Genomic DNA, 23,831 nt, shown 5'->3' on the forward strand with positions numbered 1-23,831 from the left:
TCCTTCCCTATAATAGTAACAGTAACTGTTTAATGATCTCATACTACTTAGAAGCTATTGCTACAAACAATTTACATTGATAAACTTTTCTAATCCTCACAATGACCACATAAGTCAAATATTACAAATTTTACAGATGAGGAATCTGAGATACACACATAAGTTATTTGCACAGAATTATAGAGCTCCTGATACTAGTCCTTGCATTTCCATCACCTCCATTAAAATTTAGCATGCTTACAGAACCCCCTAGGCACCTAGATAAATTAGCACTACTCTTGGACAAATACCAAATCTCATATATCTTCAAAATCACTAACATCATCAATGAGACAAGATCATGTTGATTTTCTATAGCTTTCAGAAATAAAAAATGAAAAACTGACCAAAGTAGCCTACACTAAAACATCTCCAGGAACAAGAAAAATACTTTCAGAATCAGTAATACATTCTTACAAAAAGTTATCCAACCAGAATATGAAATAATGAAAACTAAGCAAGGAAAAAAAATTACAATTTAATTTCTTCTGCAAAACCCAACAAAGAACATAAGAATTTGTTTTTACTTTTAAACTGGTAAATATTTTTATATAGTTGCAATTTAATGTGTTATAAACTAAATTGACACAGTGCACAACAAATTCCCAAAATTAATTATTTTCTTTAGGTAAGTAAGCACCTTTTAAAAAGTTTAAAAAAAAAAAAAAACCTACTACTGGATTTCCAATACCGCAGTTGAAACTATATTGAGGTATTTTTTTAAGATTCTTGCTGTGATCAAAGGTTTCATTTGTAAATCCACTACTGAAGGTAATGTGCAAAACAGTAATTAAGTGGGTGATTGATACAAGTGAATGTATGACTCATAGTTTGCAAAGGAAAATGATTTTCGGGAAAAGGCTCAGGAAGAAAAAAAGCAAATAATGGATTCTGGATGAAATGAAGACCTTTCCTGTCCAAGGACTGTCACCAGTTCTTTATTACTTGAAGATTAAGGGAACAGTGAATAAAGCTGTCTGCCAGACAGTAGAAAAGGTAATATATAACATTGTCTCTAAGTGTACCTCACATGAAAGTTTTCAGAAATAACATTAATAAAATTAAACTTTCTATAAAAAGTTTCTAGAAAAAAACAAGTCAAATCAGAATAAGAGAAAATGTCGAAACAAATCTACATTGTCAGAAACATGAACAGAATGAAATAGCAGGGTAGGTCAAGTGTAAAACAGTCAAAATTTTATTCCACTATAGTTATAGACAAAGGCAGATCCAATAGTGATTTAGTATGGGACCTAGTAGGATTTGTTCTGTTTAGCTGTATTTCTACCTCCTGCATTATTACAAAGTATATATTTGGTTTTCATACTTGAATTCAGTAAATTTATACAATGAGTTTTTGCTTTCTGGTCCCATAGATTAAAATTAAATCAGTGGGCTTCCCTGGTGATGCAAGGGGTTAAAATGCAACCTATGATGCAATCCGCAGCCACTGTAGCACTAGTTCTGTCCCCTGGCTGGCCAGGGAGCAACCCACATGGAGCAGCAGACCTCTCCTGTCTTGCCCGCTGCTCTCCTCAGCAGTGTATGTCAGTCAACCTGCATGTTCTGTTCCCCACTCTGTCTCTGGTGAATGCTCTCACCATCCACACCTCTGGCCTGTACCCCAGTTCTTGTACGCATAAATAAATAAATCTTTAAAAAAATAAATAAAAATTAAATTAAATCAATGAATTCAGTTCCACATTTTTACTAACCGGCCCCTCTTAAATATATTAAAAATATATAACACATTACTTATATATACCTTTTAAACTTCATATTAGCTGCTATCTATCCCTGCATTATAATTCTTCAAAGAAAATGAAGGCTATTTCATTTTGATTAAGTCATTTTCAACCAAAAAATTTATGCAAATAATTTTTTGTAAAATACTCATATATTATTTTGGAGTCCCCACTATGTGACAACAATGAGTTATATACTTTGTACACATAACTTCATTCAAGAACACTGTATTTGTTATATGTATATGAAAAGACTGCTTAAGGATAGGATAATCAACAAGTTTTTATGATGAAGCAAGCCAAGTCATGTAACTTTTATATAAGTAACTTTCACCTCTTCCAGCATATCTTAAGCATATAATATAGAACTTAATGAAGAAAAAACTCTGATTCAACTTGAAGTCTCAAAAAAAATTGTTAGAGCTAGACGTGTGTGTTTATATATACATATTAGGTAAGAGATGTTAGGTAAGAGATTTGAACCCAGGCACTCCAGTTCCAGAATCTTTGCTCTTAATGACCAAACTGTATGTTCTCTTATACTAGAAAAAGCAAGCTATAACTTTAAAAAATAGCTGGTTGAGATAAAAATAGAAGCATTCCAAATAGAAGATCATATTTCTGACATCAGTAAACTAAGAAAAATGAACATTAGACATCTGTATAAAACTTACTATGTTAATTTTTTTTTTTTGTAAATATACTTTAATTTTCATAAGGTTTTCTTGGCTACTATACTGTATCACCTAACTTTATTTGACCTCTATATCCATTGAGCCATATTCTCTAAACTACCAGTGAATATATTTAATAAGAACACTAGCAAAGAAAGGACAACAAATTGTTTAGGGGTAAAGGATAAGCAAATAAGATGGATGCAGGTACCATAATAAGTTATCTGCTTTTTTCCCCTAGCTACCTTCAATATTCCTTTTTTGTTTGTTTTGTTTTAAACTACTGAAGAGTCACAGCTGTATCTTCAATTTAGACATTCATATCATATTCAACTTCATAGACATATTTCATTACTTTTGCAAGTTTAAGAAGTTTTCCTCTGCTTATTTGCGTAAGTTCTCTGTACCATTCTCTCTCTCCCGCTCTCTCTCTCTCTCTCACATATCCATAGGTTGCCTTTTTACATGGAATCAGATAATTCAGAAGTGTGAAGGATTTCTTCATTTTTTTCCTTTTTCTATGTACATTACCATCTTCAAGGTGAATGATTCAATCTTACATTTGGTCTATTCTGCTTCCATCGATTTCTTCAGAATTTCTTTTAATCTCCATGATTGAACTTTTTATATTTTGGATCTCTATTATTTTCTTATTTAAAGCTTCAATTTTCATCATCAACTCATTAATTTTACTTCTTAGCTCATATATTTTTTAAATTTTCTTGCCTCTTTCTTTTACTGTCTTGTGCATTTTCTGTCATTCATCTGAATTTCTTTGCCATGTCAATTTTGAACTCTGTATGATAGAAAGATAAAATCTTCCGTATCTCTGTTGTTGGATTATGAAAAGTTGTTCTCTTCTTGTGATGACATTTTCCCTTGAGGTTTCAGGTCCCCTTCAAAAAAGGAGAAAATGAAATGATCTATACAAGATACTTATAAAAAAAAACTATCAGTGAAGTATAAAATATCTACCAAGAACCTCCATAAGATATGAAGGAGAAATAATGGCATTCCCAGATAAACAGAAGCTGAGGGAATCTGCAAAATCTAGACCTACCAGTAATGTTGAAGGAGCTCTCTTCTCTCATTTGATGAGAAAAATATTCACAAAAAAAGAATAGATAAAGCCAGAAAACTAAAGACAAAATGGTAGTAGCAGATCATAAGTGTATGTGTTCACATATATACACATGCAAATGAACTGAACTCACCAATCCAAAGGCACAGAGTGGCTGGACAGATCAGAAAACAAAACCTAACTATCTGCTGCCTCCAGGAGATTCAGCTAAGATCTTTAGATCAATATAGTCTCAAAGTGAATGGCTGGAAAAAATTTTACAAAAATATGACCTCAAAAAAGGCAAGGTGAAAAATATGCATATCAAACACAATAGATTTCCAGTTTAAATAAAAAAGACAGGGCCTCCCCTGGTGGTACAACTGTTGAGCGCTGGGCATGCAAGGCTGCCTGCAGCCTCTGCAATGCAGGTTCATTCCCCGGCCGCAGGCAAGGGTCCCACAAAAAATAAATAAATAAATAAACAAACAAACAAATAAATAAATAAACAAACAAACAAATAAATAAATAAGACACAGTGATGCATATTAAGTAATGACTAAGGGATTGACAGAGCAGGAACATTCATCAATATATAATACTCATCAATATATGCACCAAACAAGAAGCATGAAAATAAGACAAATATTAAGAAGTCTGAAATAAGAAAACTATTAACAAGACAACTATTAACAACTATTAATAAGTATCAATAAATTCATGAAGATGGAAATCATATCAACTATCTGCTCTGATCACATGGTATCAAATTACAAATTAACTACAAAATGAAGCAGGAAAACCTATAATATGTGGAAATTGAACAAAATACTACTAAACGACCATTGGGTTGATACGGTAAATGAGGAAATTAAAAATTGCTTGGAAACAAATAAAAATGAAGAAATGAGCCACCAAAATCAAAAGAAAACATCAAAAACACTAAGAGGAAAGTATAAAGCTACACAGGCCCACACCAGGAACAATAAAGATCTCAAATAATAATATAACCTTATACATTAAGTGACTAAAAAAGAACACACCTAAAGGCCAGTAGAAGGAAGGAAGTAGTATTAGAGCAGAAATAAATGAAAGAGAAATCAAAAAGACAGTTCAAAATTCAATATAACCAAAAGGTAGTTCTTTGGAAAAAAAAAATAATAAAGTAGATAAACCTCTACTTAAGCTCACAAAGAAAAATGGGAGAAAACTCTAATAAAAAGAATCCAAAACAACAGAGGAGAAATAACAAATATCTGAGGATTACAGAGCATAATAGCCAGTAAAGTGAATAAACTAAGAGCAAAGGATAAATTTTTAGAAGTACACAACCTTCTGAGATTGAATCAGGGAAAAGCAGAAAATCTGAACAGATCAATCACAAGCAGTGACACTGAAATAGTAATCAAAAGTCTAACAAACAAAAAAAAACAGAAACAGATGGTTTTACTAGTGAGATCTACCAAACCATCACAGAGGAACTAACCCTATCCTTCTCAAACTCTTCCAAAAAATTGAGGAAGAAGGAATGCTTCCAAACACATTTTATGAGGCCAACATTAATTCGATACCAAACGCAAAGATAATACACACAAAAATAAAGCTATAGACAAATATCCCAGATGAACACAGATGCAAAAATCCTCATTAAAATCTTAGTAAAACAAATTCAAAGATACAGTAAAAGGACTATACATCGTGAGCTAGTGGGGTTTATTCCAAGGACACAAGAATTGTCCAATATCTAAAAATCAATCAATTTAATTTACCATGTCAACAAAGGAAAAAATCATATGATCATATCAACAGAGCAGAGATAACATCTGGCAATCTTCAACATCCATTTATGATAGAAACCTTCCACAATGGGGATATAGGGAGCATACCTCAATATAACAAAGGACATTGATGACAGTTTCACACAGTTCATCATATTAAATGCTTAGATCAGAACAAGACAAGTATATCCACTTCAACCACTACTATTCAACACACTATTGAAAATCTTAGCTGGAGCAACTTGGCAGGAGAAGATATAAAAGGAAACCAAATTGGAAAGAAGTAAAACTATCACTATTTGCAGATAACATGATAATAAACATAGAAAACACAAATGATTACTCTAAAATAATAAAACTATTAGAAACAATAAATCAGTAAAGTGGCAGATTACAAAAATCAAGTGAGTTTCCATGTGCAAGAGGAAAAAAATTCAAGACAACAGTTCAATTTATTTAAATAAAGCATTAAATACCTAGCAATAAACTTAACAAAAAAGATCAACAACCTTTACAATAAAAATTATAAGACATAGTTAAAAGAAGTAAAAGAAAGAAATGGAAAGATAATCCCTGTTTATGGGTTAGAAAAATAAACATTTTAAAAATGACCAATTTTACCCAAATCAGAGTCAATGCAATCCTACCAAAGTTTCTATGGCACGCTCAAAAAAATAAAACAAGTATTACTAGAATTTATATGGAACCACAAATAACCCCGAATAGCCAAAGCAATTCTGCCCAAAAAACTGAAGAATGAAAGTATTACACACCCAGACTTCAAACTATACTACTACAAAGCTATAATAACCAAAACACTGCGGTAGAGAAAAACAGAAACACAGTCATAGAATAGAATTGAGGAACCAGAAATAAACCCACATTTACATGAAAAGTTACTCTAAGACAAAGGATTCCAGAGCATACACTGAAGGAAAGTCTTTTTAACAAATGGTACTGGGAAAACTGGACAGCATCTTGCAAAGTAATAAAATTAACTCACTATCTCATACCACAAATGTAATTCAAAATGGATTAATGATTTGGATATAAGATCATAAAACATAACAGAGAACACAGGCAAAACACTCCACAATCAACATCCAAAAAAAATAAAAAATGGACAGAAGAGCTAAGTACACCCTTATCCAAAGAAGATATACAGATGGCCAACAGACTCATGGAAAAATGTTCATCATTAGTTATCACCAGTATTCACTGCAATGAAATACTTTCTCTCAACCATGAGGATGGCCCATATCAAAAAGACCAGAAGCAATTAGTGTTGGCAAGGGTCTGGAGAAAATAAAACCTTATACACTGTTTCCAGTTCCTATGGAAAACATTATGGAGATTTCCCAAAACATTAAACAAAGATCTACGATATAAACGGGTAATTTCACTCCTAGGTATTTACCCAAAGAATCCTAAAACACTAATTCAAAAGATGTATGCACTCCTTTGTTCATTGCCGTAAAATTTACATTCACTAAGTAATGGAAATAACCTAAGTATCTAAGATTAAGTCTGGTCATGTTATACTAAGCAAAATAAGCCAGAGAAGGAGGTCAAATACTGAATGGTTTCACTCATATGGAATAGAGCAACAACCAAAGGATCAGACATAACCAAACCAAAAGTAATCCCTAGATATCTGACTGTAAAACTGACTATAAAACTTTTCCCTTTTCTCAACCACAGGGCAAGGGAAAAGGCAGAGTACAGCGAATCTCAATGGACTATGGAGTAAGGTTTTGAAAGTCTTAGAGGTGGGAGTGGTACAGTAATACAACTAAGAGTATGTTACTTATATATGAACTTCTATCTATGAATCATATTCATTGTGGTAAAGCTATGATACCTCAATAAATAAATAAAAGATAAGCACACACAGACATTTCATTCTGCACAAAGTGTTAATTTCAATATATCCATGAAAATAGAAAATATTTCAGAAAAATCATTTAAAAATGTTCACTCTAAATTAAATTTAGATACAGAATTTACACATTTTATTGCAAGTTTTTAAAATTTATATGAACAAGATCAAATACTTGAGCAGCTAGTTTCCTAAACTTTATACAAAATCTACTGTAATCTCAAAAACTTATAATCTTCAGCATACAAGAAATACATTAGTCATTCATATGTCAACAAGTCCTGAAAAATGCTTCCAAAATGTCTTATGTTTACAGATTATCAGAGCACCTTATAAATGTAATATGAGAACAGAACACTTTTCTCTCTGTGTGTGTATGAATGAGCCATACTTGAAGCTGAGGTCCCATTACTATGAAGATGCACACAGGACATCCATTTCCAAAGTTTTAACAAAGTGAGTAGCAGAGACAGGCAATCTTTAGGATCTTCATTTATGCATGCAGAAGAGGCCAATTACTTTCTGCTAAGTTTTTCCGCACTAATAGACAATTTTGCAAAGTAGTCTTTGCCAAAGTCACTTTCATTAAGTTTTATATTCATCATCATCATCTTGAAGATTAACATGTACATAAAATCATCATTTACAACAGACCAAAGTCAAAGGCAAATACGTCTGCTTTGTCAATAATAACACCATTCTCCAAAATTTCAATGGGTTTCCAAAGTTCAGTGTCAATTACAGACTTTACGGATCAATCACACTTATATTTTCATCCAATAGTAGAGAGACACCTATACCACAGATTTTAATTATTTCAAAATCACCTTTAATTATAATATTGGAAGACTTTATTGTCTCCAAGAAACAGTTTCTTTTCTTAGTTCAAATGTTTAAACCCTCTCAACATGTTCAAAACAACTCTTAAATTATGGATCCTGAAAAAGAATCTTGGCTGTCTTTATTGGATCCTACACTTTTCAGCATAAACAAAACCTGGGCATATAAAAGGTCTGGGCAAATAAAGGTCTAGGCCAAAACCATTTGGAAAACTGAGACCGAAAAGCCCCCAATAAGACCCTCACAGCTGCCTCAGCCAGCAACCAGCCCATATCTATATAAATTTCAAAGCACTTTCACATTTCTAGTTCAATTACACTCCTAAGAATGTAACCAAAAGAACTAAAAACATACAAAAACTTGTACATAAATGTTCATAGCAACATTATTCGTAATAACCCAAAATGGACAATAAATACCTATCAATTGATGAATTTATAAAAATGTGGCATATTCATATGAGGGAATGATTCAGGCATAAAAGTGAATGAAGAATGCTACATACTACAATGTGGATGAATCCTGAAAACATGTTAAATAAAAGAAGGCAGATTCAAAAGACACATATATGATTCCATTTATAGGAATTACCCAAAGTAACAAATCAAAACAGGCAAAAAATAAATAGATTAGTGGTTGTCAGGTGAATTAAGGGAAGAAGATCAATGAGAAGTGAATGTTAACAGGTATGAAATTTCCTATTTGGATGATAAAAAAATTCCTGAATTAGATAGTGATAATGGTTGCACAACCTTTGAATATACTGAATTATATTTCAAATTATATTTGAAACACTGAATTATACATATTAAAATTGTGATATTATAAGTGAATTGTATTTCAATTTAAAATGTGCTAAAAATTATAAAAATTAATCAACTCACCTGCCCTTTTTGTGGTGCCAAACAATGGACAACTTCATCCACCATTACCGGTATATGTAATTTAGTAACAGCTTCAGAATCTCCATCTTGAAATCTGCGTAACTCCTGAGCTCCAGTTTTATCTGTTTTCTCCTGAGCATCATATTCATAATATCTGTCTGCTGTAACATGAACTTTTTTTGGTCCAATACCTAAATTAAATATGCCAGATTCCAACGCGTATGAAAGAAAACTTTTATAGATTCTACAAAAATATGGGTATCGAAGCATTTTGTAGATCAACAAATCTGGAAAAAAAAAATTTAACATTACCATTAGATTAAAAAAAATGTTGATACTTGAGGGAAAGCAAACTAATATGCAATATTTAATACAGAAAAAATGTGTGGAACTAGTCATCTCAAACAAGTACAAGTGACTAATTTCCATACACAAAGCAAAAAACCTACAAGAATCTCAGAAATGATCTGAAGATAAAATTTTAACATAGCTTGGTAAGTTCTAGGATCATCAATATCAATCATTAGAGATGTGAATATTGATTAGTCATCTTTTTCTGAAATAAACTTTCTGAATTAAATCTAAAGAATGGGTTCAATGCATCAGAACTGTTTACCTTGGGCCTCCCTGGTGGTGCAAGGGGTTAAGACGCAACCTATGAAGCTATCCACAGCCACTGCAGCGCAAGTTTGATCCCCTGCCAGAGAGCAACCCACATGGCACAGCAGACCTCTCCTGACTCGCCTGCTGCTTCCCTCAGCAGTGTATTTCAGGCAATCCGCCTGTTCTGTTTCCCCCTCTGTCTCTGGTGAATCCTCTCAGCCCTTCTCCCCTGGCACCTCTGGCCTATACCCCAATTCTTCTACATATAAATAAATAAATCTTTTTTAAAAAAAGAGCGGTTTACTTAAAAATCAGAATGACTGAGTGATTACAGATATCGCATGTTAAGTACAGATGGTTATTTATTTCAAACACTACCATTTGTTCTTCTCATTTCAATCTGTGTGAGAGGTTATCCCTGAAAAAAAGACTATGCATGCATATATAGAAAGAAAGGGAAGAGATCAGTCTGTGAAAATCTTGCAGACTTGTCATGGATAGTCTCTGACAAAATCATTTCACCATGGCCCAAATCAGTGAAGGATATATCAGTTTAAACTAAAACTTTGTAAACTCTTAACTGAGCAATACTATGATTTTCACCTAATTAATTCAAGAAATGTGTTTGATACCTAGTTAACGCTTTCCCTCAGATTATAATTTAAGATTGGGACCCATACCTTTTTAATCCACAAAATCAGAAGCACACTAGGTGCTTAGTGTTTTCTTGAAAAAAATAATGGTCAAATAAATTCTGAATTGCATAAACATGTCTATCAAACCTTGCTTTAGAAAATTCCACCTGGAAATAAAGGGGGAGGTACAATTGTATGGGGAATATAACCAAAATGAAAATGCATACATTGTGCAAAGATGAAAAAAGATGTAAGAATTATATAAAATAAAATATTTAAATTAAAAAATTTAAAAAAAAAATTCCACCTGGGGCCTCCCTGGTGGCACAGGGGTGAAAGACAGCGCTATCAGGCTATAGTCAGCCACTGCAGCACATGTTGGATCCCTGGCCAGCCAGGGAGCTACCCACATGGCACAGCAGACCTCTCCTGACTCGCCCACTGCTCCCCTCAGCAGTTTATTTCAGTAGATCTGTCTGTACTGCTCCCCACTCTCTCCAGTGAATCCTCTCAACCCCTGTACCTCTGGCTTACACCCCAGTTCTTGTATACATAATAAATCTTTTTTTAAAAAAAATTTTACCTGAACACAGCAAAAACCATTTTTTCAAAAATACTTCAAAAAACATAAATCCTACTTAAATACACCTTCCTTTCATTTTGCAATAAGAAATTAATGGTAACACTGAATAGCTGGTCACATAACCAGAAAAGAAAGAAATATAAAAATATTTATGTATATATATATTTGATATTATATAACGTCAACATGTTACCTTGAAGATACCTAATACATCAACTTTACTAAAGACAATCCACAGAATCATCATCAAATATAACACAGGAAATATATGACAAAATAAAAAAAGGATATTGGATATAAATGTTGTAAGTAACTTTTTGGATACTCAGCAATGACAAACTATCCAAAATATTAAATATGCCTTATGTTTTCCAGGAAGCTTATACAAATAAGCCCAGTATTCCCTAATTTAATGTTTCTAATATTTTTCAAAAGAGCTAACATTTACAATCACTAAGTATCATTTACTATTCTAAGCACATACCATGTACAAACTCATTCAACTCTTAACATAACTGAAAAATAGGCACTATTATTATTATTCCTATTTTATAGATGAAGATAACAGAGAAGTAATTTGCTCAAAGTTCACGTAAATAGAAAGCCATAAACTAGAGCTACAACTCAGTTTATCCCCAGAGCTTGAAATCTTAATCTCTATCCTATTAACATAACCCACTGGACCTATGTAATGCACTCACGTGATTGAATATTACTTTAATTACATTGACTGTATATTTGTAGTATGACTTGGATTCTATTTCTTCAAGAAGTCAACATCTATTGCTTGGTCCTGCTCCACCCGAAAATACAATATCCCTTAGGATACCCAAGAGAGGACATAGAGGCCTAAATAATGGGATCGGGAGGATTTAAACAACCTACACTGTATACGCGAATTGCTTGACATAAAAAAAAATTTCAATCCATCAATTCCAAAATACAGGTCAAAATCATACAGACAAAAACAGACAAAATGAAAAAAAAAATTTTTTTTCACCAGCATTTCTTTTCCTCTACATTGAATTTCTATTCATTTACTCAACTGTGTTCAAGGTATGAAGGCTGAAGATTTTATCAAGCATGAACTGGCTACTAACTTGGGTCAGTGTGGAAAAGAGCCATGATAATTAACTTTTCTCTGTGGTTGTTTTATGAAGTTTCCCTCACCTCTGCCCAATTCTTACCAGACCAACCTGTGCCCTCCTGCAATCATCTAAGGACCAGGCAGGTTAAGTTCGTGCTGGACACAGGAAGGAAACAGAAGCCTGTAAACCTGGCCTCCAAAAGAGTCTGTGTGGTTTCCTAAATAGATCTTTTAATTTTTCTCTGCTAGCAAAGTTTAGTATGAGATTTTGAGACCAAGTAATTGGCCAGTTTACTCTTTTAATTGTGGGAATACAGAGGTGAGTGATAGCTTGGAAAGTACTTTCTTGACATTGCTAATAAGTATCACTTCAACCAGTTTTCCCTAAATCCATTTGAAAACAAAATTCCTAAATCTAAAACCCATCCTGAAGGCTGGCACTCGAATGCAGCGAAAGCGAAACAAGTTCTAAGGAAAGGGACTAATGCAATTTTTTGCCCAAGAACTATACTGTAGAGAGAGAAACCTCTGTAACCAGGAGGTGCGCAAAGGACGCTAGAACAGGGACCCATGTTTTCTTTTCCGGGGCGCATCCGCCTACCCCTAATAGTTCTCTTAAAACCGTGGGGTGGGCTCCACCAGCGCTCCCGGCATTCAGCCACCTTTTCCTCACCTGAGGCATGAAGATATCTCAAGTTGCCTCTAACTTCCGCCAGCGACAACCACTGTGGTGCGGGAAAACCTGACTTTGCCGCACGTGTAGGTCCCAGACCTGGGGGAAAGTTGCCAGGACGGACAGATCCGGCCCAGGTCCGCCCCACAACCGAGGACTGTCTGCCTTTGGTTCCGCTGCTTGCAGCCCCTAGTTGCCACAGGGCCTTGCAGGCTGTGGGGTTTTCAAATGATGTTCCTTGGGAGAATGGGAAAATAAATAATGCCCTACAGTTGCCAGGTTTAAATTCACTTTTACTTTTATAATGCCTCACACAACTTTAAATTTAACTTTTCATGTTATCTTTACCGCTACGTTTTTCAGTTTGCTATAAACATAGCTTAAACTTCTGTGTCTTAACAACACAGCAGTTATAGTTCAGTTCCCAAGGGGAAATCTCTGTCTTCTAAGCTATAAACGTTTAGAAAGTTTTGGGTTTTTTCCCTAAAATTCGTTTCAGAATACACCATTCTCTTACCCTTTCTAATTATATTCCTTAATGTCATGCCAAACTAAAGAGAAGCCACTGGTACAATAATGACATTGATTTTAAATATTAAAATTTCTCTTTTAGTAAATATACATTTCCGTAAACACACACATAATCAGCACACAGGTGTAAAGCAGAAATGGCAGGTGTAAAGAAGAATTTAAAGTTAAATCTAAAATAAGTACTTAGGTTAGGTATGGAAACACCTGTGAGACTAGTAACCCTAATACAACGTGAGAAAAACAAAATTTAAAATGCTTCTACTAATTCAACAATGATCAATGCTATTTTAAAAAAATGGTAAGACATGAATACTTTCAGATTCGATTAAGATAGCATCTTAATATTACTTAATCTAGAAAGTATTCCATAGACAAACAACAAAATTCTAAATTAGCTGGTTTGTAACTTCAAGAGAAGTATTTTTCTCTACAGATTTTATTTTAAACTTGTTTTCTCCTTAGAAAATAAATAGTAATTAAGATTCATGCAATTTTGAGAATTAAATGAGAACTTCTATAAAAAGTTAATATACCTGGGTCATCGAAGGCAAATTGGGATAGAGTGAATGCAAATTTGAAATAAAGTAGAAAGGGTTTCTCATTTTATTATCAAAGTCAGAACCATGCAAATAGCTATTGGATTAGTTAAGCTATATGTATGACAGTAATTAGTATCTTTATCTATAGTCTTTCCAATATTCAGAAACAAGCATACACAATATCACTGCTTCTAATGCTCAGGAATAGGAAAGAAATATCCACAATGCAGGGTTTTCTATACATTATTGCACTTTTAATATCCTGTCTGGTGTTATGCCATTCTATTTATATAGTGGTATTGAATCACCAGACTATAATCTCTAAGAGGGCAGGGATTTTGATTCAATTCTATACTACTATGTCATTAAATCTATAATCAATAATTGCTGAATGAATACAATTAACGAAATATAAAGAACCACAATAACCAAAATATTCAGATTATACTACCAAAAATATGTTGAAAAATAAAGATGATTTACCTTAACAAACATATTTCTCTTTTTTTCAGGTTTTTTTTGCTTTTTAAATTGCACATTCTACATAATATTTACAACTACGACTTTAAAAACCATTGCATCCAACAATGAACGAGGTCAATAAATTTAAATGAATTTATTTTTTTAATTAGAAAAAAACTTCAAAAATAGCCCAACACCAGTTTGAGTGAGCACTAAGGATGTAGGCCTGGAAGTCCTAAAAAATGAAGTATGAAGCCTCAAATCAAAAGCCTTGGATTTATAATTAATTGCAAAACAAAAACCAGACCTATGCCTTGGAGGCCTCACTACTCCTCAACAGATACAAAAAGAAAATAAACACCCAGAATCCATTATTCCAATCCAAGAGGCTCCGCCTCACCCCCGCAACCCCACCCCCAGCGAAGGGCACTCGCCAACCCCATCCCACACCCATCTCACTCACACCCAGAACCCCGGGACTGAGACCGCGCCCGCAGCTCTGGAGGCGGCCTGATGATCCCAGGTGGCTGCCTCCCACCTGCAGCTGCAGCCTGGCCCCGCCCACCTAGGCCACCGCCTCCGGAAACCGCCGTGAGCGTTGCCATGGCCACGCAGAGTCTGGCGGACTCATTGCTCGGTGCTGCGAAGTATCTCCGCGCCCAGCGGCAGCGCGCCTCGACAACGTACTACGTGATGACGTCACGAAAACGGTAGCCAATGAAACGAGGCGTTGCGGAAACTGGCTTAGTTTTGAATTTAGTGGCAGAGTTTGAATCGCCGGGAGGCGGATATGGAAGAGAAGTGTCGTTGTAAAGTCTCCTGGCCCTGAGGTGAGTGCGAGTCGGCACGCCAGAAAAAAATGGTCTCGGAGACACTTCTTTTGATGGCCTGTCTCATCTGGGAGCGAAGGGATCGATCCCGCCGCCCCAGGTGGGGAGGAACGGGAGGGATGCTCACAACAGGCGTTGGGGCGTGGGGGAGGGGAGGGGCTACTGTTGAGGGAGAAAGTTTAGAAAGTTCCCGAGAGGGCTGGAGCCCTCAGGACTCGGCCGGAAGGGCTGGGATCGCCTGCCTTAAATTCTGAGGAAGTAGGAAGTTTTAAAGGGTTTCCTGGCCTCTTTCCCAGACGTGGACACAGCACTTGCGCTGACCGCCTGGGACCCTTGATTCACCAACTCACAGATATTTGTCTGAGAAGGTTCTGTTTACCTCGCACAGGTCAGTCTGGATCCTGCCCTGAGCCCCAAGTTTTGGCATCGAGATAAGACCTGCCAGCGCTGCCTGACGGGGTTGGCAAGGATCAGAGAAGGTATGGAAGAGGTACTGCGTAGCAAAGTGCTCTGCAAGTGACAGGGATTTGAAACACAGACAGTCTGTCCAATAGTGTGTTAGTAGTTTTTTTAAGATCCTTTAGAAGTTTATTAGGCGCTTTTGTTGCTGAGAGGTCAAGGAAGACTGCTGTTTAGTGTTTGACCAGAATTGTGTTGTATATAATACATGCTTTGGGTTATTAACTATTAGCAATTGGGTCGAATATGTTAAGCATCCAAAGATTTTAATTGGTGATGTTACTCCACCTCATTCAACCCCAGGTCTTGGATTCTGAGAAGTATTTATGAGCTTTGTTGACAATAGATCCAAAGACTGAGTAGTGCTTGTTATTATGTTATTTTGTAAGAATTGTCCGTTTCGATGAACAAAGATTAGTTGCCTTTAATGATGTAATTAATCTTTTCTGTTGCTGAACCAAGTATTTTACGTGTTTCATTTTAAAAGCACGTGTTGTCCTACTATAAATATATCCTGACTCAATTAAGGGACACAATAAAATTTTATACTGTCAACTCTTTGAAAACTCGGAGGAAAAAGTAGCCCAGATGTCAGTGCCACCCTTTCCTCCATTTGAAATTTTCATTCTTTCCTGATGCTTCTCAATTAGTAGACGCAATGGCTATAACACTAAGGTTATTTTCAAAGAACTTTGCATAAGACTACAAACGGATAGTGTGGAGGATAATTCCTACTCCTAAAAAAATGTTTGTTGAATCTGAATCTCAGATTTGAGTATGTATTCAAGATACAATTTGTAATTATATCAGCCTATAATCAAGATAATTTGTGCAATATTTCTATAACATTGTTCAGAAGTATTCTGATTCCAATAGCATAGTTGTTACGAACATGGACTTTGGATCTGGACATGGGTTCACATTTTGACTGCTCACATACTATGTCATCTTGGAAGAATTACATTGTAAATCACAACTCTCATTCTATTAAATGGTGACAATAAAAGAAACTACCTTATTTATTTTAAGAATTGAATGAGATAATTGTCAAATGTTTATCATAATAGCTGGCATATAAAATATACATAAATGATCATTGTTGATTGTTCCTAGTTGTCTTATACACCCAATGCAAGAGTTCTTAGTAGTGTTATTGCTAAGAATGGATACTATTTGATACCTGACAAGCACCAAGAAATCATTTTATTTTATTTTTATTTCAACATTCTTATAAGACCTCTTATACTAGGCCCTGGGGTTTCTATCAAAAGTAAGCAACTATATATTTTTAACTCCACAACAAAAATTTTCAAGGGTTATATTTTTATATCAGGGAGAATAATGATTAAATGAAATTTAGATTCAGTCAATTTGAGTTCAAATCCAATATCTTATGCTTCTAATAGTATGACTTTAACTAGTTAAGATTAGTTAACTTAATCTTTCTGTACTGTAGTTTCTCCCTCTATAACATAGGAATGATGAACATAGGGTTGTTGTGGAAATTAAATGAGAAGTATGTAAATTGCTTAGCACATTTATATTTGTAAACTAGGGGCACAATAGAAAATTTCTCATAAAAATAGATGTTATTATTAAATGAAAGGGGTTTAAGGTAAATTTTAATAGTTTTGTTTTGTTTTGACTTTGAAGTAAAAATACTTAGACTTTAAAATCCAAGCAGGATATGAAGTAGAAAATAAGCCTGCCTGCTGGAAATCAGCCTTTCACACTTCCCTCCCAAGGAGCAATTATGTTAACCATTTCTTGTGTTCTCTTCCTGAAAGAAAACATGCATATACAGATACATATTTAACTTTGAAGACTACAAATAGATGCATGCCAATTCCATTATTCTGCACTTGTTTGGGGTTTTTTTGCATATTTATCTTGAAATCTGTAGGAGTTCATTCATCATTTATCCCAAGTTTGTATTTAGTAGTAAATATTTGATGCAAGCCCTACTCTAGGTTTTGGGGTATCAGATGAAGTGGATACTTTAACATGTGAACATTCTAGAAGGGAAACAAGCAATAAATATGTATCCAAATTATATATATTCCAATTAATCTAGACACTAGAAAGAAAAATAAAGCAGATAAGGGATTAGAGAGGCAAGGCCAGAGTGACACTATTTTGAATATAGTCTTTAGGGAAAGCCTGTGGAAGGTGACATTTGAACAGACCTGAATGATGAAGTTAGGGATTAAGAGTTGCAGATATCTAAAGATGGAGCCTTTTGGCAAAGAGTAGAGAAAGTACAAAGGCCATGAAGCCAGAACAAGTTGAAGTGTTTTACAAACACTAAGCAGGACAATGTGAGTCAAGCAAAATAAATGATGAGAAAGATAACATTTGAAGGATGGGTCAGAAAGGTTTATAGGGGCCAGATGTAGAACCCACAGGCCATACTAAAGAATGTGCACTTTATTCATTGAATTCATTGGCGTGTTTAGAATAACATGAAGTACATAACGTGAGCTGTTTGCTTTTGAAGACAGTCTTACTACATACAATCAATGCATTAAAATTTCCTGTTGTATTTGCTTGGAATTAGACATGAATATTTAGCTGGTTAGCTTATGTTTTATCCAAGGTGAGCAGATACATTATAAGTTAAGGATTTGCCTGTCCAGCTTTACTTATGTTATCTTAAAATTGTAGGAGAGATTTTAACACCTCTTTATTAAACCTTGCAGAGAAATTAGCTGTTCTACATACTGTATTGCAAAAATTAGTTACTAGTTACCCTTATTAGGTGATGTAATGTTTTTACCCCTCTCAACATAAGTCCTGATATTCCCATTCCTCTAATTTTATAAACAAGAAATTGGGAACATTATTTAACTTTTTTGATGTCTCAGCATCCTCATTGTGATTGTTAATGTACTGCACAATAATAAGTTGATTCACTTAGAGAAATATATTGTAAGTATACCTCTTCTAAAGTAATGAATTGTATTATTGGATTCTATGTCTACTTTTAAGACCCATTACCTGTTATTTCTCATTATTTTTTGTACTCTTTTCTAAACGTGCAATAATCAAAATTTTAGAATTAAAAGGACCTTATATCATGTAGTCCAATGCTATCACTTCTAATATAGACAACTAGAGTCCCTTCATTTGCCCCTTCATTGCTTTTTTTCTTATATACTCTACCACCTTTATACAAATGCCTTTTTATTATAATGAACAATGGCGTTGGAAATATTTATCCTTCATGTTTTATCTCCACCAATGAAATCCTACTAGCTTGCTCTTTTCTATTCTATTTAACAAATACTGCTTAAGAATAAATTTGGTAAAATTGATCAAAGTCTGTGATCTTTTGAACAATATCTAAAAGTATCTTTGAATCAACACATTGCCTGGATAACAATATTTAGGCTTTTGTTTTGCCACTCTTACTAGTAAACATGGTCAAGGAATTTGCTTCCTGTGTGGCTTATTCAGAATCAATTAGATGTCCAGCTGTTTTACTTAGACTTGTTAGAAAAGAAAGCACATATCATGTATGTAATAACAACCTGATTAATCCCTGAAAGATACCAGTATATTTGAACATAGACCAATTTTTACATTTTGATGAATCTGTTGAGCTTAGGTATTTTTTATTAAGGAGACTATATTCACTCATTTGTTCTGAAAAGTAGGGAAGTATGTGATACTTTGAAAATTAAGATTTATGTTGTAAAATCTGTAACAAGTTATAAAGCAGTTATATTTTACATTGTGCTCTTAAACATCTTTAGATAATTATCAAAATTTTTCCTTGACATATTGCCTGAGGAAGATATATTGCCCTTTAAAATACTTCAATAATTCCTAATAAATTTTCAAAATCAAGTCTAAACTCTGTAGTCTTACATTCAGGTTCTAAATCTGATCTACCCTTACTCAGTTTTATCTTTTTTTTTTTTTTTTTTTTTTTTAAAGATTTATTTATTTATTTATTTATACAAGCACTGGGTACAGTCAAAAGCGCAGGAGGGTGAGAGAATTCACCAGAGCCAGGGCGGGGAGCAGAGCAGGCAGAAGGACGGAAGTACACTGCTGAGGGGAGCAGCGGGTGGCAGGAGAGGTCTGCGCACCATGTGGGACCCTCCTCCGGTGGCTGGGGAGCAGCCAGGGATCAAACCGGCGCTGCAGAGGCTACGGGCAGCTTTGCAACCCATCACTCAACTGCTGCGCCATCACCGGGGAGGCCCTCAGTTTTATCTTTTTTTAATGCAGCCCTCTCCTTTCCCTTTTGTTCTCTTCAGCTGCATCAGCACTGAGCAAAGGTGAATCCTGCAATTTATTTAGATACTGTAGATAAAATACAGTCATTAATCTAAAGCTAAACAATTACAAGAAACAAAAGTTAAACAGATTGATTACACATTGGGTTAGCCTCTGTTCCCTGTAGAAGCTGTTTTCCACTACAGGTTTTTGGACTTTCTGCCTGCAGTGTATGCTCTTGCTCTAGAAAGCCACTTACTGCTCACTCCTCATTTCAGTCTGTAAAAAGTCACCCAGCCAAACAAGTGTTTCTTACTTATCTCCTACCTGGCACATAAAAAATATTCAGTAAGCATTTGTTGAATGCATAGCTATTTTTCCTTCCTGAAATTTTTTTTTTTTTAAACCTTACTAGTAACTATCCACCCTTCATCTCTCAGCTCTAATCACTCCTAGGTAGCTTTCTATCTGTATTTATCCCCCATTATAGTGGTATTGCCCTTGTTACAGTTACACTTTACATTTTTATATCACTAGTATTGTTTCTTTTACTACACTGTATATCATAGTGGCAGTAGTAGCAAACACTTGTAGTGCATACTTTGCAGCACTGTTTCAAATGTTTAATCCTCACAACTATGAGACAGTTACTATTTATCCCACTTTGCAGATGAGAAGACTGAGCCATGGTAAGGTAAGTAACATGCCCCATTTCATAGCCAATTAGTAGTAGAGGTGAGATTTTAACCTATGCTGTCTAGCTCCAACATCTAATTGTTAACTTATTGAATTCATTGGCAAGAGTTCCCATGTAGTCTTGAGAATCTAAGGTTTATTTAACCATTTTATTTGTATATTGTATTTATCAATGGAAACAAAGTATATTAAACTCAAAGTACTATTGAAAATTTCTAAGAGTTTTTAGAAATGTAAATGGAAGTTGATTTTTGGTATCATAAGGAATGTGATACTACTGCCTTTAATTTGACAGGGCTCAGACATCTTGAACAACCTCTAACACATGGGACAGTTCCAAACAAGGAAAAATTGCCTTACCCAAAGTGACATTCCTAAGGCTTTTGGGAAACACTGAATGCAGATCAGTATCTTTGGTAAGAAAAGACAGGAATATGGGGCAGGAAGGAAGGAAAATTGACATTTATTAAATGCCTTCATAATTGAAAATTGTTACAATTTCAGATTTCACAACAGTGCATGAGGTATTATCTCTTTTATATGAGAAACCTGAGATTTATGAGGTTATGTTACTTATCCAAGGTCATAGAAGTGAGTAGGAATAGGTGCTTTCTGGGGCTGAGCTAGACGAGGCTCAAGGATGAAGAAAGAGCAGAGTAGTAATTCACCTGGGACCTGATTGTTAGACTCCAAATGACCATCCTTTCCTCTTTAGTGTTCTATTTTTAGGAAAGAACAGAGTCCTAAAAAGCGAGTGCTGTGTCCAGTATCTTCTGCTTTTAGATTGCTTTGGTCTTATTTGAATTCTGTTCAAAAATATATGGTTTTTGTATTATATTTTATCTTTATCATTGCTGTTACTTCTCCTATTTTAAAAAACATTTTCTCTTGATCCTTCTTCCCCTTTTCCCATACCCATTTCTTTGCTCACCTTTGTAGTAGTATTTCCTGCCTTTTCTTCACTTTCTGAGTCTTCTTCCATTCCGGTTTTCGTTCCTGCCATTACCCCAGAATTTCTTTTAGTTGACCTCTGTTGGTAAATTTTATGGCTAATTCTCAATAAATACTTATTATCATTGTTTAAAAGAATTAATCTGAGTAAGGATTTGAGAGAAGTGAGGGAGTGAACCATGCAGATATTGAGGGAAGCACTCTGCAGTAGAAAGAATGACTAATAGAAAAACCCTACAGAGATGTTTGGTTTGCTAGCTGTACTAGGAACAATAGTAAGACATGAGCTAAAAAATGGAAACCACTAAAAGAACTTTAACTTGTACTCTGAATAAGATAAAGAACTATCTGAAGATTGTGTGTGTGTGTGTGTGTGTGTGTGTGTGTGTGTGTGTAAATTTACACTAACATTTACCAGGTGAGTGAAGCTGAATTTAATATATTTTTTATTAATTCTATATGCCTGTCATTGTGCATACAAACAGAACTAATATTAATGCTTAATTTTACTTTTTAATTTCAAAGAAATATTCAGACATTCATATAAGCTGAGGAATCAAGATAATCTACAATGGCTGTCACCGAGGAAGACCTGTGTCACCACATGAAAGTAGTTGTCCGTGTACGTCCTGAAAACACAAAAGAAAAGGCAATTGGATTCCATAAAGTGGTCCATGTTGTGGATAAGCATATCTTAGTTTTTGATCCCAAACAAGAAGAAATTAGTTTTTTCCATGGAAAGAAAACTATAAATCGAGATATAGCAAAGAGACAAAATAAGGATCTTAAATTTGTGTTTGATGCTGTTTTTGATGAAACTTCGACTCAGTTGGAAGTTTTTGAACATACTACTAAGCCAATTCTTCATAGTTTTTTGAATGGATATAATTGCACAGGTAATTAATTCAGTTGGAGTTTTTCCATCTGATTTCAGTTTTATATTAGAAGAGATATCTACTTGGCCGTATCTTCTCTATGTAATCAACTTTAAGATGCTTGTTTGCTAAAAATTCTTAGCTTCAGTAGACTTTCACAGTATATGTAGACTTTTCTTTGAAATTTAGTCATCATGTATAAAATACATCATTTGTGAAAATGTCTTCCAGAATCTTGCTGTGGTCCTTATAGACTGTCATCTTCAGTTTCCTGTTTTACCCAATAACATGTTTCTGGCATTTGACATCAAGTTTCTCACAGTTTGTATTTATAATTGTTCCCCCTGCTGAATTATACAACTCTCTATTCCTGAAGAATAGTAGGACATCTCAGTACTGGGAAATTTCTTTATAGGACCGTTTTGTTTTTTCTTTACAGTACCTTGAAATAAAAAAGTTAAAACTCCATAGTAATTGAATTTCATGTGCTATTTTAGCATGTTTTCAGCACAAAAAAATCCCTTCTGCCCTGGAGAGTCCTATAATAATTTGTCTTTCAGAAAGACCAAGTTGATTTCCTAGAAAGAAAAATATACAAAAGGCCAGTTAATCCAATGCTTACAAGGCACTTAAGCACTTAATTATTAATATGTCATTTTATGATTACTGCATTTTACGACATTTTCTTCAAGATAGCCCAAAACTATAACATGTTTCACTGTCATTCACTGACTCCTTCAGTTTTATTAGAGAAGATGTACCCTCTTGGTCAAGCAAGAATGGAATGTGGTTTATTGATTAGAACTGCTGTGATTCTCATATTAAGCAAATATTCTTTTCCTTGTTCATGAAACTTCTTGTCTTTAGAGATTTTTTAGATTTTTCTTGACTCCAAATGAAAAAATCTCTACCAAATTAACAATTTGTTTTCCTTATTTTATATTCTTATCTCACTGTCTTAAGACTTGAGGTACATAAAATTGAACAAAATGAAGCATACATAAGTTTAATTCATTCTGTTGAAAATTGTTTTTGTTGTTTGTTAACATTTAGCTTAGCAGAGAGATTTAGGGTTAGCTTATAAAATTCTCCTCAGTAAGTATAAGGACTCACTATGTAATGTAGAGAGTGATTTTTTATTTTCTAAATTTGAAGAAACACTTGATGTCTACATAGTACTGGATTAGAATCTTGAAGTCAAAGTAATTTTTTAAAGATTTATTTATTTATGCATACAAGAACTTGGGTGTAGGCCAGAGGTGCGGTGGGGTGGGGGGCTAGTGAGAGGATTCACCAGAGACAGAGTGGGGAACAGAACAGGCAGACTGAAATATACTGCTGAGGGGAGCAGCAGGCGAGACAGGAGAGGTCTGCTGTGCCATGTGGGTAGCTCCCTGGCCAGCCAGGGATTGAACTCATGCTACAGAGGCTGTGGATACCTTCACAGTATTGTGCTTAACCCCTTGTGCCACCAGGGAGGCACGACAAAGTAATTTTCTTAACAAAAGACTTTTTAAAGAAATTTTATAAGTGACTTCTATCAGGAATTCATTCAGCAAACTTGCATTGAATACCTGCTTTGTGCCAGGGGATTTACTAAATGCAAAGTATAAATGACCTCTATTGTGATGACGCTCACAGTTGGAAATAAAGTGTGAAAAAGGGAAGAAAAGAGGGATTCATGGCATATATAGAGGGGTCAGGTGAGAGAGTAGCTGTTTCTACCTAAGATGGTTAGGGAAGGCACAGGAAAGTGAAGTTTGTGCTATATGTTTACAACAGAT

General features: G+C 34.6%; 2 protein-coding genes and 1 pseudogene across 13 annotated transcripts in view; 1 reads left to right on the plus strand and 2 right to left on the minus strand.

Annotated features, from left to right (window-relative positions):
* Positions 1 to 14,662, minus strand: part of METTL15 (methyltransferase like 15) — a 233,466-nt gene extending 218,804 nt beyond the window's left edge. For 6 of the 11 annotated variants that reach the window (XR_005127468.2, XR_005127469.1, XM_054699314.1 and 3 more), the window contains exons 1-3: positions 14,578 to 14,662; positions 12,481 to 12,717; positions 8,900 to 9,186 (exon numbers count right to left, since the gene is read on the minus strand). Coding sequence is in view for 9 of the 11 variants with exons in the window: in XM_054699314.1 (XP_054555289.1) it covers positions 8,900 to 9,186; positions 12,481 to 12,717; positions 14,578 to 14,617 (564 nt within the window). In the remaining 2 variants the exon portion in view is untranslated. The other 5 variants (XM_054699315.1, XM_054699310.1, XM_054699312.1 and 2 more) reach the window with 5 other exon arrangements.
* LOC119255406 (lymphokine-activated killer T-cell-originated protein kinase-like) lies at positions 7,321 to 8,889 on the minus strand (annotated as a pseudogene).
* A 51-nt stretch (positions 14,663 to 14,713) lies between the features above and the next one.
* KIF18A (kinesin family member 18A) overlaps positions 14,714 to 23,831 on the plus strand; it is a 66,164-nt gene continuing 57,046 nt past the window's right edge. Inside the window, exons 1-4 of one of the 2 annotated variants that reach the window (XM_037522533.2) lie at positions 14,714 to 14,842; positions 15,231 to 15,321; positions 20,517 to 20,637; positions 21,698 to 22,068. In XM_037522533.2, the coding sequence (XP_037378430.1) occupies positions 21,744 to 22,068 (325 nt within the window). In that variant the 5' untranslated portion in view covers positions 14,714 to 14,842; positions 15,231 to 15,321; positions 20,517 to 20,637; positions 21,698 to 21,743. The remainder of the gene's footprint in view (positions 14,843 to 15,230; positions 15,322 to 20,516; positions 20,638 to 21,697; positions 22,069 to 23,831) is intronic. The other variant, XM_037522534.2, reaches the window with a different exon arrangement.

This window comes from Talpa occidentalis, unplaced genomic scaffold (assembly GCF_014898055.3).
Source record: "Talpa occidentalis isolate TD23 unplaced genomic scaffold, MPIMG_talOcc4v2.1 talOcc4.3, whole genome shotgun sequence".
Lineage (NCBI taxonomy): Eukaryota > Metazoa > Chordata > Mammalia > Eulipotyphla > Talpidae > Talpa > Talpa occidentalis.